Source organism: Anguilla anguilla, chromosome 1, assembly GCF_013347855.1.
Source record: "Anguilla anguilla isolate fAngAng1 chromosome 1, fAngAng1.pri, whole genome shotgun sequence".
NCBI classification, from domain to species: Eukaryota; Metazoa; Chordata; class Actinopteri; order Anguilliformes; family Anguillidae; genus Anguilla; species Anguilla anguilla.
The window spans coordinates 55,636,391-55,656,782 of record NC_049201.1 but is presented as its reverse complement, the minus strand read 5'-3'; the positions used below and the strand labels follow the sequence as shown (position 1 = coordinate 55,656,782).

Sequence of the window (20,392 nt, the reverse complement as noted above, 5' to 3'; positions counted from 1 at the left end):
GAGCAAAAGGAGTCGTTTTTGAGATTAAAGGTTTGAGACAAACAAGAAATAAAGGAGATCTTTTATCTCAGTTAAATTTCATTAAAGGCTCAATTTTCTCCTGGGAATGGATTGGAGCAATACTAGAGCTACTATGAAGAAATATGGTAGCCACAAATAATTGTAGTCTGCTCATCCCTGCATTTGTGCATTGGTTTTTTTACCAGAGGGATTGCTCCCTACTGGCCCACCAACACCACTTCCAACAGGAACTTAATTTTTCCAGGAGACCTACCATCCAAGTACTAACCAAGAACATACTTGCTTTGCAATGTAGCAGGAACAGAGTACATGGTGGCTGGGATGAGAGTTCATCACAAGAGCTCACTGTTAGCTCTGTCTGAGATCAGTATGAGGTCATTGAGATCAACTTTTGAAACTCATAAAGGGAGTGAGATCTGAGATACACCAGGTTTATCCATTAACCCTCTAGGGTCCAGGCACATATTCCCCATGTTTTGGTGCCCTAGGATTTTTGCTATTCAGTATATGTTGGCCTATAATACATGCTCAAGTGTTATGTATCATTTTTTTTTGCCAGTACAAACTTGCCCTGTCTGTTATTTTATCACAGATTCATGTTAGGCGACTGTATCAATGGCAAATGGACACAAAGGGCAAGAAAACTGAACTCCTTGGCCCTCCCCCAAGAATTACAATGTGGGGGAGAAGGGAGGGGGGAGAGTCACTACCTCTACTTCAGCTAAAACAGATTTTGCTTCCTACTGAATGTGAGTCTGTGTTTTTCCAAGAACAAATGTGCATGCATTTTATTACTATTATTACAGAGACTTAATATTGAACAAGCAATGACATCAATGTAACCAAAGTATGTTATCCCTGAATATTTGTAATATCATTAGATGTCGCCAAATCCATACAACATGATTGCTCTGAAATTTACTATTGAATCAGATATAAAAGAGCCAAACAACCCAATTATTCATTGTCTAAGTGTTCAGTATACCATTACCATGTTTAGAATATGATGCACACGGCATGATAGGCTTTATTACGAAACAGAAACAAAACAATGCAAGTATTTTATCTTTAAAGTTTTGCGTGGTCCCAGGTTTTTGTTTTGTTTGAGTGGTAAAGCCATGGTCTCATTTTCGTTTTACATTGATCTTGATGAGATCTCTTTTCTGATTTTCTTGTCCCCTGGGAAACCATGGGCAATTTGAGAAGAACAGGATCAGAAATGCAGGAGTTTTTGTTGATTTGTTGCTGTGCTTATAGATTTCTTATGGGTTTCTGCTTGGATTTTTCTGTTATCTTAAACTATCAGACAAATAAAAAACAAAACATTGACATGAATAAAACAAGAATATTCTAAGAGCTTATATTGTTTGCTTGATGTGAAAATCAAAATTTCACATTGATGTTGAAAAAACCCCTATTTTGTCTAGGAGAAGTAAATGAGATAAGGAAAATATCATATTTTGACTTTTCCTTTCCTCTGGGAGCGCACAAGCTAGATGACCTGCACGTCCTGTTGTTGTTCACAGACGGTAGCCTGTTGAAGCGAGGAGGTAAAGAACTGGACAGTACAGGATGGGGTGGGGTTTGTGGGGGAGGGGGTGGGGTTTGGGTAGCTGTGGGATGCAGGGATTCATGATGAACATTGTCCGGAAACACCTGTCCGCTTTCCACTGGAAGGGATGTGTCAGCCTTCTCTCTCAGACAGGAGTAGAGAAGGGAGGGCGGGAGGCTCTCTCAAAATGGGTGTAACTCCCATCAGTCAGCAGTTCCACCACAACTCTGTCTAATTTAACCCCCCCCCCCCCCCCCCCAGTTTTGCTGTTGCGCTCATGTGTGAAATGAGATGCAATGCAAGTGAGGGTCTTATCTCTAAAAAACACACAGCAGAGCCAGGGAGGGGAGGAGGAGAGAGAAAGAGAGAGGGGAGAAAAAGGGAAAGAGAGGGCTGTGAGAGAAAGACAGTTCCCAATGCAGCGACAGCATGTCAAAAATAAAGAGGGAAAGAAGAGGTGTTCAGGTGCCAGGCTGCCAGACCTCGCGTTTTGGGGTTCGTGGGATCAACTGTGATGTGCGCCAGGTTGCTGGGAGAGGCGTATGGAAATGACAGTGCTGAGAAGCTCTGCAGATATAGACATGACTACCTTTTGGTATTCAGCGAATTCTAATAAGCAAATCCAATGTTAAGCCCTTGGCCAGAGTTGTCTATGCCTTCATTAATAATGATTTGTAACCAGAAAAATCTTACATATAGTAATTCATAGGTAATTTATGTGAATGGTTAGTAGTACGACTAAATGACTCTATCAGAGAAATTTCTGAAGGAACACAAAGATGCACTTAACATTAACTCACACACATAGACAGTGAACCAAAAATCTGTGACTTGCAGCAGATTGGCTCCTAGAGTCTTCAGCAGGGATTTAAGTGAAGAAGACCTAGAAGGGTCAACAATGGAGGAGGGACACAAAATCCATCCATCAAGACTGTATGCTGCTATTGTTACAGGTCTGACGTGAAATAAACCCGCCACTGTATCACATTTAAAGTTTTTTATTAATTCTGAAAACAGAAGGAGAATGGACATATATGAGTTTGCTGCACCGGATTACCACACCATTTCCAGATAGTATTAACAGAAGAGAATCTCTGATTTAACTATCACAGTGTCGCAAAAATAAAGAAAACACTTTACCCTTTACGGTTCAGTTACCTTGTGCCTGTTTCAATTACCAAAATAAACATATTTCTTTACAGAGTATCAATTCCACATATCAGTATCACATTTCACAATTCCAAAAAGACCAGCAATCTCACACAGTCACTAAAACTAATTAACAAAGATTTTTAGGCTTCTTAATCTCTATAGCTCTACCTTTTACTGAATACTCCCCCCTAGTGGACAAACAATTATTTGCACTCCACTAGCAATATTGAACGAACCTCATTTCCCCACGAAACTGGGTAATACAGTTCCGTGCATTTTAATGCATTAAGTTGCCGAGTATTAGCTCAGCTACTGATATTCCCACGTTCCCTTTCCGAGTTAGTGCTGGGAATTATTGTTTCAGATTCGCTTTCGCTCAGGCAGGATGTACTAATAAAGTCGCGAATCTTCCTTCAATAAACACAGGATGCATCGGCTTTGGAACGTCGCCGTACCCGGTATAATTTATTCATGTCTGAACTTACTCACAGCAGGTCAGCTGAGCATATCGTAAAATAACTTGGTCGGCTACTGTGGCTATCAAGCTACACACGCTTGGTACACTTTCGCGGCCATTCTGTTTCCCGTCTCCCGGTTCCTTTCGCAAAACGGCGCTTAATGCTCTAAATATTTCACAATCCATACCCGATTATTTTAGCTTACATTCCGAAATGGAATATTTAGCCATCATCACCGAATATTTTCCAAAATGGACGGCGACCCCGTTCAGATACACAGTGTATTCGCGCCACAATCTCACTGACGATCATGTTGCAATTAAACCTCATACTAAAACACATCAACATATCACTTTCTACTTTCTATTACCGCTACACACTAACCTATTGCAGGAGTGAATATTACATTACCTGAAAACAGAAGGAGAATGGACATATATGAGTTTGCTGCACCGGATTACCACACCATTTCCAGATAGTATTAACAGAAGAGAATCTCTGATTTAACTATCACAGTGCAGACCCCTGCAGTTAGTAGCGCCACCTTACTGCTGGGAGGTGGATATGCCCTCTCCATTAACAAACTGATTATGACGCTGTACACTGTCTTCAGTTCAGGGTGTGACACCCTCCCCCACTAAAAGAAAAAAAAAAAATTGTTCTTACAATTTTTTTCACATTACTCCATGGACCCGAGGAACAGGTTTTCTTTTCAAAATTACTTACACTGTCTACGATGCACCATCCATAACAATTCACAGTATCAAATACAATAGCGTCTCTTTGATGAAGTGTCCCCAAACAGTCCATAAAAGTTCAGTCTCACATGCGCTAGAGTCTCTGTAGCAAGGTATCCAGAAACAGTTACCGTTTTATTTTTAATCCCTGTCTTTGTGATTTAAGTCCTCAGAGCTGCACAATAGCCATGGTCTCCAGAATCCATGACCTGCTGAACGCTGGTGGCAGTATGTTCTCAGACTTCTCACCACTGGGTCTCGTTGGCTTACTGAAGGTTGTCCCAACCTATCATAGACTAAGGTTAATGGTGCTCTCCTGTTTCTTGTTGGATATACTCTCTGATCCTGGTTATCCGCCAAATCAGTGGAGCTGTCCTGTTCTTCCTGACCTGAAGACTCTGTCTCTGACGCCGTTGATTCCTGAGCCGATGTCACACTATCCTGCGCTTGCTCAGGCTCACCTACAACTTCACCACCTGCTCCATCCGTTGGTCTCCTTCCCAGGTCCATGTCCTCCTGACTCTCTGCTGTAGAACTATTTTTCTTCCCTGATAAGGTCATCGGAATGAGAACCCCTTCATACTCCTCATCAGAATCCTCTGGTCCCTGATTAGCGTAGTGCCATTGTTGGGGACGCCTTGCATGTCTCTTCCTTTTCCTGGCACCAACAACTGGACTCAATGGGAGTGAGTCGCAGGGCAACAGCAGATTCCGGTGAACTATTCGATTATTTCCTTTTCCATCCTCAGGTCGAATCTCAAAGACAGGACTGTCTTCATTTTTCTTGCCCACCACAACATGGATCTTGTCCTCCCAATGAGATCTTAATTTTCCGGGGCCACCACGTTCACTGAGATTTCTGATGAGAACTCTGCCCCCTGGCTGCAAGTCTGTACCATACACCTTCTTGTCGTAGTGGCTTCTCCCCCTTTCAGCGTGCTTTTCCACTGCTTGTGACGCAATCTGGTAAGCCTCCGCCATTTGATTTCTCCATCTCTGTACATACTCATCATAGGTGTTCTCCGTGTTGTCTGGATTCAGGTTGAACATTAAGTCGATTGGGAGTCTTGGGGAGCGCCCAAAAAGGAGATAGAAAGGAGAGTACCCGGTTGTGTCATGCTTTGTGCAATTATAGGCATGCACTACTTTGGGTAGAGTTTTCCTCCAATCTGCTTTCTGTTCCTCTGGTAGGCACCGTAACATTGACAGCAATGTCCTATTGAACCGTTCCACCTGCCCATTTCCCTGGGGGTGATACGGTGTTGTCTTGGAGTTTTGTATGCCACACAGTTCATGCAATCTTGCCATTAGCTTGTTATTGAATTCCCGACCCTGGTCATGGTGGAACCGAGTAGGGAATCCAAACTTTAGCACAAAGTCCTCAAACAATTTCTCAGCCACTGTCCTAGAGGATTTATTCTTTGTGGCGTAAGCCTGGGCGAACCTGGTGTAATGATCCATTATCACTAAAATGTATTCATAGCCCTGCTTAGATGGTTCAAGATGCAAGAAGTCAATTGACACTAACTCGAAAGGATAAGTTGTCTTGATTGTTGTTAGCGGGGCCCTGGTTCTTTTACATGGCTGCCTGCGCTTAAGGCACTCACAGACCTCAGTTACATAATGTTCAACATCACTCTGCATCCGGGGCCAGAAGAACCTCTCTCTTACCAATGACAAGGTTCTCTCAGCTCCCAGGTGCCCCATCTCCTCATGCAGCTCCTTATAGACAAAAGGGTGGAACTCTTGCGGTAGGACCAGCTGACGCCTTTTGGCAGTCTGACGGTAGAGGATGCCATCAATATCGAGGTACAGCTTCTTCCACTCTCTCAACAGCACCACTACATCTCCGTGTTCTCGTCTCCTCTCAGCATTCGTGGGTGGTCTACCCCTTTTTAGGTACCACATTGCCCGACTAATAACTCCATCTTTTTCCTGAGCAGTCTTTACTTGTTTTGGTTGGATTTGGGATAATGTTGGGCCAGCTAGGTCACCGTCAAGGGTTTCCAGAGCTACCGGGCTGATCCAGGTGGTGAGGGTCTCCGTCTGTACAAGCACTCCCTTCAGAGCAGCACTCACCACATCCATTTGCGTCTGCTCGGTGTATTCCTCATCCCATTTCTCACTTTGCAGAGGCATTCGGGAAAGGCCATCGGCGTCACTGTTTACCCGGCCAGGGCGGTATTTGATATTGAAATTGTAATCTGCCAGTTCGGCCACCCAGCGGTGACCTGTCGCATTCAGTTTAGCTGTGGTTAAAACATAAGTCAATGGATTGTTATCCGTATAGACGGTAAATGACGGAGCGTGGTATAGGTAATCTTTGAAACGCTCACATACCGCCCACTTCAGTGCCAGAAATTCCAATTTCCCTGAATGCAGGTGATAATTCTTCTCCGCTGGACTTAATGTTCTTGACCCGTAGCCGATCACCACCATGTTACCACTCTGTCGCTGGTACAAGACCGCTCCTAAACCTTCCTGGGAAGCGTCACAGTGCAGTATGAATGGTTGGGTGAAATCAGGGTACCCTAACACTGGAGGATTGGTCAAACAGTCAACTAATTCCTCCAACACCTGCTGATGTTCTTCTGTCCAGCATATGCGGGTACTACTGGGCAGCTGGTTGTGGCGTTTCCTTGTTGTACCCTTCTTTTCACGCGGGGGCCCCTTTGGAGCTACTTCTTGTGTCTTCAGACTCACCTCACTTGGTTGACACAACAGACCATACAGCGCTTTGGCACGGCGTGAGAAGTTCTGTATGTATGGTCTGTAGTATGACAGGAAGCCCAGTAATCTCCTCAGCTCTCCCACGTTGGTGGGTCTCCGCTCTTTCAAAGCCAGCACTGGCTCAATGTCTGCTGGATCCATGGTGTAGCCCTGCTCTGACACTATCCTGCCTAGAAACCGAACACTCCTTTTGAACATTTCACATTTCTTGGCGGTGAGTTTGATGCCGTACTTCTGATAGCTTTGCAATACCAGGCGAATGTGGTTCAAGTGTTCATCAAAGGAGGGACTATGGACCAGGTTGTCATCTAAATAGGGTAGACAGACATCGTCTCTCAGCCCCTCCAGGCATTCCTCCATGGCTCTCTGAAATTCTGCAGGGGAAGAACTTAACCCAAACGGTATTCGAGTCCACTCAAAAAGGCCCCAGGGTGTGATGAATGCCGTTAAGGGGCGGCTCTCCTCGTCCATGAAACCCTGGTGATAAGCCTTCCCCTGGTCTAACACTGAATACCAGGAGCTCCCACATAGGCTATCAATTAAGTCCTGAATTCTTGGGATTGGGTGCCTATCTGGGACAGACTTCTTATTTAACTCTCGATAATCACAACACAGTCGTAGCCCCCCATCTTTCTTTTTTACTACAACCACAGGTGAGGAGTAAGGCGATCTGGACGTTTGGATCCACCCCTTTTCCAACAGGTCTCTCAGGTACTGCTTCACTTCTTGATGAAGGGGTTTAGGGACAGACATGTATGTTCTTTTCACGGGAGTCGTGTCATGGAGAGTAATATGCATCTTCAAAGAGGGCATACACCCAATGTCATGCTCATTGCGTGAAAATGCCTTACATTCTTCCCTTAGCAGCTGCCGCACTCTTACCTGTTGCTCCTCAAGCAGGTGGTCCAACTGTACTGGGGGATCCCATTTTTCTTCCGGGGGCTTGTCGTCCACTGTTTCTTCCGTGACACTATTGATGGCCAGTGGAAGCCTTTCCCCGTCTTTTTCTCGATCATCACTGGCCCCAAGGGTGTTGCGGGAGGCCGGGTATAAGCCGCCCACAGGCTCTAGGTGGCCCATCTGCATTCTTCTATCTAATGTCACTGTATGTTTAGTAGTGTTTATCACGGGAATCCTGGTTCGTGTTGATTTTCCCTTGTGTAGAGTGACCAGCATCTCTCCACTGCTTAATCCCTCGGGCCACTCCGGTCCTCCATTTGGGACAAAGAGCATCACCTTATCCTCTTCTAAAATTCCAGCATGGGCACGGCCACTCACAAAGGTGAGTTCTCCAGGTGGTATTTTAATACTCACATTTCCCACTTTCACTGGGGGATGGCCATAATTGTCTCCAGGTGCTCCAAGTACTTCTGCCTCAAGTATTTCTGCTAATGTCCCAGCATCTTTTGGCTCCAGGGAGAAAGCTGCCTCTAGGGTGGTGATTAGTTCTGGAGTTACGCCGTCTTCCAGCTCGCCCTCAATCACATTGAACCCAATAATGGGCTCTTCAGCCACATTTGGATCAGGACTCACGAGGACAGGTACCTGCATAACTTTATGGGAATTCTCTGTTTGGCCCAACCTGACTTCTATCTCCACCCAACCACTAAACGGTATCTGAGTTTTGTTTGCTGCTAACCCACTAAGATTTGCTGATCCCAACAGCTCACTGAGGGGTCTGACTTGAGTGTGAGGGAGGAATTTCTGTCTCCAGTGTTCATTCATCATACAGGATTGAGCACCTGTGTCCCACAAGGCCAGTACTGGGGTGTTGTCAAACAGACAGTGCACCATGCATCTCTTTCCAACTACATCTACTAATTTAGCATGACTCTTAGGATTAAGATAGCCTATCTTGGATATCTGGACTTGTTCTTTGTTCACCCTGTAGTCTGCTTTTTGTGTTCTCCTGGGGGATGATGTGTTTTGGACTGCTGCTCTCCCCTCTTCAGCAGTCTCCTTTAGTTTTCCCTGACTCGGCCTGGGCTGACGACAGCCCCATGAAAAGTGCCCTGTTGCTCCACACTTGAAGCAGTGCTCACATGAGTCCATCTGTCCCTGTTTCATGCATGCCTCACAGGCTCTGGTCTGCCTTCTCCTCACTAACCGTCCCGGCTGAGTTGTGCCATGTTGTCCTATACAGTCTTTTAGAAGCTCTCGAATTTCTGCCATTTCGGCTCTCAACTCTTGCACTGCATCGTTCGTCGAACCCTCACCTCGTCTTTCTGCCACAACTTTTCCTTTCACCGCCGCACTGCTCCGCTGCGGGGAGTCTGACTGTTGCCCATCTTCCCCAAGCTTGACAGGACGGGAATGGACCGTCATATCCGTTGGCAGCTCAGTTGCGATCATCGCTCTCATGTGGGCAGCTTTCTTGAACTTCAGTTTCCTTTCCTCCTCCAACCGTGAGGACATGTTCAGTTGTTCAATCAGCTCTTCATCAGTTATTGTTTTGTTCTCCAGCACTTTCCTCATATCCAGTTTCAGTGATTCACTTTGCAGTCCTGTGTACACCGACCTCAGGAATTTCTTCTGGATCAGATCAGCACCATACTGCTCTTCCACGTCATCATCTGCGGAGGCAAGGATACGGGCTTTGAGTTCAATAGCTCTGAAGAGGAAACTTTGGGCTGTTTCTTTGGGCTCTTGTAGGAGGTTGATGAGCTGATGATATAACTCAGAGGGGCTTTCCACTTTAAAATGACCTTTCAACACAGTCTTCAACTTGGAGATTGTGAGGTCACTCTTAGACTCCAGCATGCTCCGCAATGGTAGGCCAGGGATAATGGCTCTAATTACTGCTTCGATGACTTCAGAGTCTGTGTAGCGTTTCCTTAGGCCCCCGTTGATCTGGTGGAGCAGGCTGGTGTAGCTCAACTTCTCCTTCTGGCCACCTTCTCCAATCTGACCCCAGATTTTAAACTCTTTCTTTATTGTCACCTCTGGGGCGAGTGTGGCGCCCCCTGGGGCAGCTCTCTTGTTAGCCAGCCTCTCACTGAGTGACTTTATCTCTTGCTCCATCTGCTCTCTGGCTTTCTGCTGCTCCAACTCTAAGGTGAGATATCGTTTTCTCATCTCCAGCACCTCTTCATGCTCTTCTCCACTGCCTATGAGACCCTCTATGGTGCTGAGTAAGTCTCTCATAAACTGGCAAGCCACCTCATATTCCTCGTTGTCTGCCACTTCATCAATGGTAGCCTCAATTAGCTTAACAAGGCCCCGTCTGCTTTGCTTCTCTACTTCCACTGCATCCAGTCCCTTGCATTTCGCCCACAAGCCGACCTGGACCAGCTCTTCTCTCTGAAGCTTCCCCAATGCAGCACTGGCCTGTTCCTGCAGCTCCTCCAGCTCCATTTTTCTGAGAAAGGGCAATAGACGAATTATCTTGGTCCTCTTATTAACCTTCTTGCTGAAGTTAATGACTGGTTTCCCGGGTTTCGGCACCAAAATATGTTACAGGTCTGACGTGAAATAAACCCGCCACTGTATCACATTTAAAGTTTTTTATTAATTCTGAAAACAGAAGGAGAATGGACATATATGAGTTTGCTGCACCGGATTACCACACCATTTCCAGATAGTATTAACAGAAGAGAATCTCTGATTTAACTATCACAGTGTCGCAAAAATAAAGAAAACACTTTACCCTTTACGGTTCAGTTACCTTGTGCCTGTTTCAATTACCAAAATAAACATATTTCTTTACAGAGTATCAATTCCACATATCAGTATCACATTTCACAATTCCAAAAAGACCAGCAATCTCACACAGTCACTAAAACTAATTAACAAAGATTTTTAGGCTTCTTAATCTCTATAGCTCTACCTTTTACTGAATACTCCCCCCTAGTGGACAAACAATTATTTGCACTCCACTAGCAATATTGAACGAACCTCATTTCCCCACGAAACTGGGTAATACAGTTCCGTGCATTTTAATGCATTAAGTTGCCGAGTATTAGCTCAGCTACTGATATTCCCACGTTCCCTTTCCGAGTTAGTGCTGGGAATTATTGTTTCAGATTCGCTTTCGCTCAGGCAGGATGTACTAATAAAGTCGCGAATCTTCCTTCAATAAACACAGGATGCATCGGCTTTGGAACGTCGCCGTACCCGGTATAATTTATTCATGTCTGAACTTACTCACAGCAGGTCAGCTGAGCATATCGTAAAATAACTTGGTCGGCTACTGTGGCTATCAAGCTACACACGCTTGGTACACTTTCGCGGCCATTCTGTTTCCCGTCTCCCGGTTCCTTTCGCAAAACGGCGCTTAATGCTCTAAATATTTCACAATCCATACCCGATTATTTTAGCTTACATTCCGAAATGGAATATTTAGCCATCATCACCGAATATTTTCCAAAATGGACGGCGACCCCGTTCAGATACACAGTGTATTCGCGCCACAATCTCACTGACGATCATGTTGCAATTAAACCTCATACTAAAACACATCAACATATCACTTTCTACTTTCTATTACCGCTACACACTAACCTATTGCAGGAGTGAATATTACATTACCTGAAAACAGAAGGAGAATGGACATATATGAGTTTGCTGCACCGGATTACCACACCATTTCCAGATAGTATTAACAGAAGAGAATCTCTGATTTAACTATCACAGTGCAGACCCCTGCAGTTAGTAGCGCCACCTTACTGCTGGGAGGTGGATATGCCCTCTCCATTAACAAACTGATTATGACGCTGTACACTGTCTTCAGTTCAGGGTGTGACACTATCATTCTTACAGCGTATGTTCATATATGGCACATACAGTATGGTACCAAAATAATATTACAATGGGCAACACAATGATTACAAAAATTCTAAACAATAGATAGGGTAGTTACTATTCTGTCTTTGCAGTCCTCATGGTTAAACAAATGTGGAGGGGAAAAGTGAAATGTCACAGCTGATCCCAGTTTACCCAGAGCTAAATCAGTCTTCATGCCTATGATTGAGTTTTAGATAATAAGTAGATCTTTCTATGATGGAAGAAGTCAGACATCCAGGTGATCCAGGCATAGGATGGTGACATCATCACTTTTTGCATAGAAAATAGTGAAGAATTCCCCACCAATCATAAGGGATGTTGGTTGCAACAAATATAACAAAGCCAGTGGTAATTGGTGGACACCTTCTGGCTCCATTTCCCCTGAAGGCTGCCAGAAAGTATCCACCAACTGCTGTTGGGATTAAACTCCTCTCTGGTTTCTATGCAAAAATTGATGACACCAACATCCCATCCTTACTTTTTATCCCTGTTTTAGCATCCCAAGACAAAGGTGCAAAGCATAGAATTCCATCTTTGATTTACATGGAGAAATAGACATGTTGAAGAGTTGTTTTGATGTCAACTGCAAAAGGAGTAATAAAAAGCAATAAAATGCATCGTTCATATGAGAACTAGTGAGCCTACAGAGCGAGAGAGGAATAAGATGCAACATAACAAAAGTGTACAAGACTAATGCATACCAGTACCAGTCAAAACAGTTAGCATTAAGGAGGATATTCAACCCTAGCAAGTTTTTCCAGTCACAGACAACACAAAATTGGTCATTGAATGTCTTATTGAAAAACAATCCTGCCATTTAATGTAGAAACTTTTTTTTTATTCTAAAGGCAAGATCCAAAGCTACAAATAAGGCTACTGTTGCTTACGTGACCAATCAGAGGCTTTACTTTCGACATGCCAGTCGGATGCAAGTTGTCTATGTAATGAATCCCTTGTAATAAATTTGAAAGGTAATCTTCCTACGACTGTTGCCTATCAAGTAAGGATCTGGTAGAAGAACAGCCGTTTGCATCTTCAAGCCATTGAACTACTCTACACTATGGTCCCTAACCATGGGAAATTAAGGAAGTAATGAAAAATATCAGGATTACCGATCCACAGATCTACTTACAATGGGAGCATTTAGGAAATTCTCAAAAGCAAATAATTTTAAATGTCTGTCTTTACCCCCCCCCCCCCAAATAAATGAATGAACAAATAAATACATAATTGTGAAAATACTATTAACACCCTAAAAAAATTGAATTCCACTGGCACACTACAGAGTAATTACTTGATTTTAATCTATTTCCCCCATCAACAAAATCAATTGAGTTGTGTCCCCTTCATCTTTGTTGCGAGAGGAATTCCACAAGGCAAGACAATTTCTTATTGCAATTGGTCTCACACTTGTGGATTGCAACCTGCCAGTTTCTGTATAATTAAACATTGTTTTTATTTGATTTCCAAATGTTGTTTCATTTAAAGGTTTTCTCCCACTTATATGGACTTCAATAATAGTTACTTGTAGTCTTGAATTAGCTGAAACTATTGAGAATCTGTATTTTTTTTAAACATGTGTAAGTAAGGAAGATACAGGGAGGCCATGGACAAGAAAAAAAAAAGTGTGAACATGAACGGAATTGACAGCAGCATTTGCTTTGTTCAGTCTGATTCACAGCCAGACAGGATGCCACACATCACTTACATCAGGTTTGCATCCCTGTTACCCATAATCCTCTCGGGCAGCTCACAGTGCAACAGCTACGTCTCTTTCCCACCCCCCACCATCAGTTTTTCTCTAGTAATCTGTGGTGCTGAGTCAATCAAGGCATCTTGTCATACCTGCTGCATTAGTAACGGGCATGGTGAGCACCCACAGAGATGGGGATAGAATGGCCCATCTCAGTGCCACTAATCCCCTATTACTTGCTTAGTGTAGTGGGGATGGTATGCTGGTCATTGTTTAGCAGCATTAAACACCCCATTACCTCAGCTTGGAGGGGGGTTATCAAATGTACTGTACTCCCCTCTGAGGAGGCCACAGAACTCTGATAGTCCTTTGCTGAAATGTAGAAAACCAATTGATGCTTGCGCTCCAGGATCTTAAGCTGTACTGAGGCTGCCTATTTCCCCTATCCTCTCAGGGGGAGTATTATTTATAACACATCCCCCTGCATGCAAGACAGCGCTCTGATTCTTAGTGATCAACAAGCCCAGAGGTTCAATCCCTCAAAGGAAGATACTGGGCTAAGAGTCTACATTGATATAATCAAGGTCATTTTCAGAAATCAAAGAAAGAGGTGGTTGAGGAAAAACTTTGCCCTTGTGATTTTGGTGAACAGAGAATCACATTTTTCAACTTTCATGGCTTATGGCAACTTTTTACTGAAACGTTCCTTGATTTCAAACTCTTAGCTACAATACAGAGAAGATTGTACAGTGTAAGCATGACATTCTTACTTATGAAAAGGCCATGCAAATGTGTCATGTAAAAAAATTGTGCTTTTCTTTCATCTGACATTCCCCCAATAAGGTCTCCATTCCTAACAGCAAAGGGAGGTGTAACTTGATGTTGGAAAGCATAGCTCACAACAAGCACAAACTCTTTTTGTCTGAATGTTAAAGGCTGGGCTATTTCGTTACCACATCAATGCATCACTATACCCCCAACAGATTAAAAGCACTACGCAGTGGCCATTGGAAGCCATTAGAGTAATGTGAATTTGTTTATGGAATCTGACTATAAAATGGAGCATTAAATGGAGCCTGCAAGGCCGGGTTTCTTACATTTTTACATTCCAAAGATATCCAAGTGATCCAAGAGATTCCAGCCCAAATGATGACAATAAATCACAAGTCTTGCAGTACATGCATGTAAATATTTAAATTAAATGTTTATATTTAGCTAAATATTTAGTTTACAAACAGAGATTTAACATATAACAAGTGTCAGATGGAAGCCCTCTTGGTTACATCGAAGGTCATTACTCCACACTACAACTGTTTTATCCACCCAACATGGAGGTAGCGAAATAAATTATTTCTAACTTGAAGAACTCAGCAGCAGGTCATGATGACATAGGTGCATTTTGGCATGTTCTTCAGTTACTGAACCATTAGCACATATTTAAAAAAATATCTATGGAGACTGGCTTTGTCCCTAAGAAAATGGGAACAGTTAGTTATCCCCATCGATAAGTCAGGGGACCATCCACATTTCACAAACTACAGCCCAATACCTGTTCTTCCATGCTTCTAGACACTTTTGACAAAAAGCCTTTGACAATATTTGAGTGTCAATTTCAGTATTTTACTTTCCAAAGCATGTCCGTTAAATCTGAGAAAAAATACTCATATTGAGTATAAATATTTGGAGGAATGCCATATTTCGGCTTAATCTGAGAAGAAATGTGTTCTACTTTTGGCACATTTACATATAGGTAAAGCTAAAAGGAAACACTGAAAACATTGAACATGCCTTGCAATTACAGTCTTGTTTGAGTCTAATGATTACACTTATCACAGAGTCCTTGCTTACTGAGAAAACAAAATAAAGCTCTTTTCAAGAATAAACTAAAAAGCTATTCTCAAGAATAAACTAAACAGTTTTATGATTCTGTTCCTATTTTGTAGCTTGAAATAATTGTTGTCTTCCTTTAAAATATTACTTGCTTTCATTTCCCGTTCTATAATTATGTCTGTGAATGTCTCTGACATTAATGTTTGCTGAAGTACAAATGGATGAAACAGAATTAAGCTGAATTTGCCTGAAAGTTGGTAGTGCAGAGTTACACTGAATTGCATACTACAACTTGTATTGCCCGTGGATTGAATTGAACAGAAATTAATTGTGCTGAACTGAACTGGATCATAATTAATTATGTGGTGTGACTGTACCTTTTTATTGGGGGATTGGTGGTAGTGTTGGAGGGTGGGAGTTAGGGTTAGGGATGCTACCCGGAAGACTGAAAGCAAGGCAATATAATACCAATATAACAGAAAGAATATTCTGTACCATATTGTGTCTGTACTAGTTCTGAGGACCGTACTACATAAAAGATACAGAGGTAAAGGTTTGAGGAAGGGTAATCAGAGGAGACTTAGGAGAAATTTGATTAAGGCTTTTAAATTCATAAAAGGGATTAACAAAGTGAACTACAGGACATTCTTCAGGTTGAGTTCTGTTTGTAGAACGAGGGGCCATACAGTAAATGGAAATAAGCAAAAGGTAAATTTCGCACATATGTTAGGAATTATTTTTAGCATAGAGAGTAGTCACTGTGTGGAATAGCTTGCCAGGCTATGAAGTAGAAACTCAGGGTGTTTTCTAGACCAGGCCTGATGCGGTACTAGATGCTATCTAGTTTGTAGGTTAACCGAGCACTAGATGCACTTTAGTAGTAGGAAAATGGCAAGCATTGTCAAGCTGAATGGCCTGTTCTCGTCATTAGAGTACGTGATGTTATGTTATGCTATGTTATATTACCCTATACAGCTGTTTAACAGATGCATAAATCCTGGGAGATTTGCAGAGTAAGTACTTGACATCGTACACTCATTCTGCGAGACATTTACAACACAAAAATCTGGGTTAGTTTCAATAAAATCTCTGGCACAACAACCCAGCTGCTGATCCACAAATGAGATTTCCCATAAGAAATAGGTCATTAGTTCAGGTCTGTAAACATAGCTTTGTACTGCTGCAAAAACAGCACAGCAGGCAGCCCCTAAGGCAACCTCACGAGAACATGGTTAAAAAAATAAACCCATTCGATGAAATTCACATCTTTAGCTTTTACATGTGTAATCTACTTTGCTTTGCAACAGGGTAAGTGCACAGCGGTGTCTTTTGAAGAAGAACATGATCAAATGATTTGTCTGGTCAGGCCTAACAAATGCCTGGGTCTGTTCTGTTTGAGATAACAGAAACTGTTAATGGTTTCAGTTTCATTAAAGTCAGAGTCCAATAGAAAAAATACACAGAGAACTTTAATGCGCGCTCATTTTCCAAAATATGAAATTGAAAACATGTTGAATTAATTGCTTGGACTTTGATGACCTTGTCAGAATGCAAAGCAGGCACTGCCAGGTGGCGTGTGGAAAAAAGTGTTCCAGCAAGTGGAACTTTCTGGAGCTGAAGTGCTGTGTGAATCCTTTTGTCTCTCAGGAGCATGTGCCAGAGAGAAGTTTAGCTGGTTAGAAATTTAGCTGATCCTGTAATTGCCTTAGCTTGATGGCTTTTGGGAACACTGCCTTCTGTTTTTGGATGGAACTGCAGTTTTGTGTGCCCAAGCCCAAGCACCTTGGGTTTTTTACGTAAAACTGCAGCCGTGGAGCATACCTGGAACCAGATTTGCTTGATTAGTTCAGGTACTATTCCAGGTGGTTTCCAGGTATCTTTTTTTGGTCACATTTACCCACGTCAGCTTAGCTCACATTACTGCTCTGGCCTACTTGCAAAGCAGCTGTTCTGAGAACTGCACCCATCTGCATCAATCTCTCAAACTGAGTATATAAATGCTGAAGGGACAATGCAGAAAGCGGCTTTTTTAGTTGTCTTTTGTTTAACCATTTTAATGCTAATTTTTTCTTCCATTTTGGAATAGAATAGAATAGAATAGAATAATTTTACCCCAAGGGGACTGCTGGTGAGGCAGTAGTATAAAATAAACTATTTACATAAATTACATTAAGAACCAAAAAAATAAAAAAGATAGAAATTCTGTCTTCTGTAATTCTGTAGAATTATTTGAAGAAATTTCTAGTAAGAACTTTCATATATAAATGACATAGAACTGAAAAAAACAAGAAACATTGAAGTACAATCCAGACTATGCTAAATCAGAAAATTCAATTAAACATTAAAATTAAGGTGTGTTGTGTCATTGATGAGGCAAAATACAGAACATTGGCATGAGGTTCGTCCAGTCCATTGCAAAGAAATCCAAGACTGGCGAGACCAGTCAAAGGGAGGGATGGAAAGCTTCGTCTCCTGGCACGTTAGTATTTAATTGGATAGTCTTGGACATTATATTTCTTCTCATAGCTGCAACTTGCCCCATCATTTCTGGAGATCACATGCAAGCACACTCCTATAAAATGCAATTTGCCAGCTGCCTCTTCTTTTCACACCACAGCCCATCAGTTGAGACCTACAGCTAGAACAGGCGACCGCTGCTGCCTATTCAGCTAAAGGTGTCTGTTAGCACACAGTCAGATTTGGACAGGTAGGGATTTTAATTTATATGCCTTGTCGTACAATGCAGTCACCAGAACGCCATCATTGCTGGCGTCAGCAAGCGCCCACATTTCTATATGACGTATGAGCTATAAGATTTTTCGACAAACCCTGAGCCTTGCACTACAAGTGAAGTCCCGGCTGCCATGTGGATCTGGACTGATGGCAGTATCACGCTGGCAGTTTGTGCTATGGCTCTGGCTATGCATGGGTGATGCAATAGAAATGTAATCACAAGGCACTGCGATTACATTTCTGCTTTATTACAACATTTCTAGATGGTCAGCGAGCCTTTGCTCCTGCTTGAGCCAGCCTAACTCCAACTCAATAGCAGAAAGGGGAATATTCATATAACACCCTAGTTGATGTATGTGCGAGGGGACCTTCAATGCCATGACTCTTCCTTTTGCCTTCTGAGCAATGTAAGGTGCGAAATTTGAGGTTGATGAAATTGGTTGATGCTGATCTCCCATCAGTTCTGCGTAGGTACTGCTGCCTGGGTAACGGAGCAGTGAACGAGCGGCAGGTTTACAGTGCAGTCAGGGCTGAGCGTGAGCAGACACCGCCGCCATCCACAGCGGGAGAACAAATGAAACCTTCAGCCGCTTCCACACTCTGGCACATCCTGCGTTATTAATCTGGCAGAAATATGAAACTGAAAAACAACATCAATAGAAAAAAAAACAAACAAACGATAAATAAATAAATGAAGGAGCAGAAACACTGTCCCTCCCCTCGTCTCCCTGCGCGGCCATAAGTATAGCTCACCTATAATTAAAGCAATAAAATATTTCACACTACTTTATTTGAGCTGCTGTGCAAATCAGCACACTGCCAGAATACTGAATTTGAGACATCATCTAATTTCATCTGATCTCTGCAGAGATCTGCCAATGTGCTTTCCTACCCATCGTCCCCATGGGCGCCGGCGACAGGTGACATCATTAAAGACTTGTGGGTGCTGTGGAGAAGAGAGGGATGTGACACAGGGCCCGGGGTGTGTAAAGGCACCGGTTCTCAATACCAATGCTTAGGATTGTAAAAATCCAAATCTGTGAGGTTTAATAAGGTGCCCCTGAGTGTAATGGGAGACTGTAGCCGTTTTTACTGCTGTGTGTGCATACACACGCGCTTGCATACACTTGCTCTGTGTGCTAGAGTTACGGGCTTGGATGTACAGCCCACACACTCTTGTTTCTTTAGCGTGTGTGTGTGTGTGTGTGTGTGTGTGTGTGGGTTTGTATGTTAAAACTGAGTAAGCCTCTAGAAACTATTCAGGGCTGCATTGATACATGGATAAAACAGGTTGATAGGTAGATAAAACAGCTGTCAGTCAAGCAGGAGGGCATGGTTGAGTTACAATACAGTATACCCATGGTAGCTAATCAAACGCCAGTATGAAGCTGTTTCTCTAAATGGCTCTGATTGGACCATGAGGGAATCTGGATTTTAAAGCATTATTGGCTAGAAATCCTCTCAGTCATGCAACAGCACCCAATACAGCTGAAATTTACCAGCAATTTTGTTTGAATAATTTCAGAATTGCTGACAGAAGGTTTCTCTGGCATTGAATATATGGTTTGTTGCTTCTTGCAATAAAATGTTTACTAGTTGTGTAATGAAACTAAAGCATATGCCAGATAAATTTCAATCATGAAAGCAATTTCCAGACAAACAATGTGTAAGTAAAACAAGACACTGCACTAATCATTTTTTAACTTGGGCTTGGAGTCTAGAGACAGAATCATACTTTACCATAAGGGTGATAATGTTGACAAAAGTTGGAGATGGACAGAGGAGGCATGCCAGAAAGAACTGGTGTAAGATGATGATGAAGGTGCTTGACATTTTTATATATCTAAAAATATTTTCGCGTGTTGAGGTAAAAAGGAATTGTCAATAGATTTCCCTGCCAAAATGGCAGTACTACAGGTTCACAGTGAATAGATATCAGTTGAAGAAAAAAAGAAATAGAAGAAGAGTCACTGAAATTAGAAGAAGAATCCTCAATCTCTCCAAGCTCTGATTTAAATGGAAGGCACCAACTTTACACGACACTAACTTCTGTGAAGATGAAGATAATTCTGACTCCATGGACAGCTCGCTTGAAGACCAGGGAGCCCTTAGACTGGTCACAAAGCCACACAGTACTCTACCTTATTTCTCCCTTCACTTCACTTCAAGTTATCTGGACCAGGTGCCTAATTAGTCCGTAGGCATTTCTAATATTGTTACGCATCTGAGGATAACATAAATACTAAATACCTTGTGATTTTCTCAGTGTAATAAGAGGCTAAATGCATGACTCATTAAAGTATGTTCAAAGACAAGCTAAAGTCTGCATTGTCGAAAATGAGTTCTTTCCCACCGGTACTTTTCAGTCTTCTTTTGGTCGATATATTTGTGCAAACACTATTATCGTAACACAAGGGATGCATCAAGACGGTATAGAACAACAGCAGAATGTAATATATGACAACTTGTTATTGAATTTGATTACTGAAAAACTCCATTGCTGTATGATTCAATCCCAGATTCTGCTCCATGAAGCAATATTCTTCACCAGTTTATGATACCAGGATCTGGCCGGCACAAAGGGTGAATGGGGACCAGGAGTTTAAACAGGGAGAGATTAGCTCTATGCTTCCCCTTGCTCTAAGTGTGGTGGCCTGTGTTGCTCAGTGTTTGATTGATTTGGGTCTCTCAGGAACTACAACAA

The 20,392-nt window shown here is 42.6% G+C and overlaps 1 protein-coding gene across 1 annotated transcript; it reads right to left on the bottom strand.

Annotated features, from left to right (window-relative positions):
- Nucleotides 1-2,545: 2,545 nt before the first annotated feature.
- LOC118222647 lies at nt 2,546-10,793 on the bottom strand. Its single transcript, XM_035408392.1, has 2 exons — nt 3,595-10,793; nt 2,546-2,580 (listed from the first exon to the last, which is right to left on the bottom strand). The coding sequence occupies exon 1, from the start codon at nt 10,002-10,004 to the stop codon at nt 4,062-4,064; it is 5,943 nt and encodes a 1,980-aa protein (XP_035264283.1). The 5' UTR covers nt 10,005-10,793; the 3' UTR covers nt 2,546-2,580; nt 3,595-4,061.
- Nucleotides 10,794-20,392: the final 9,599 nt, after the last annotated feature.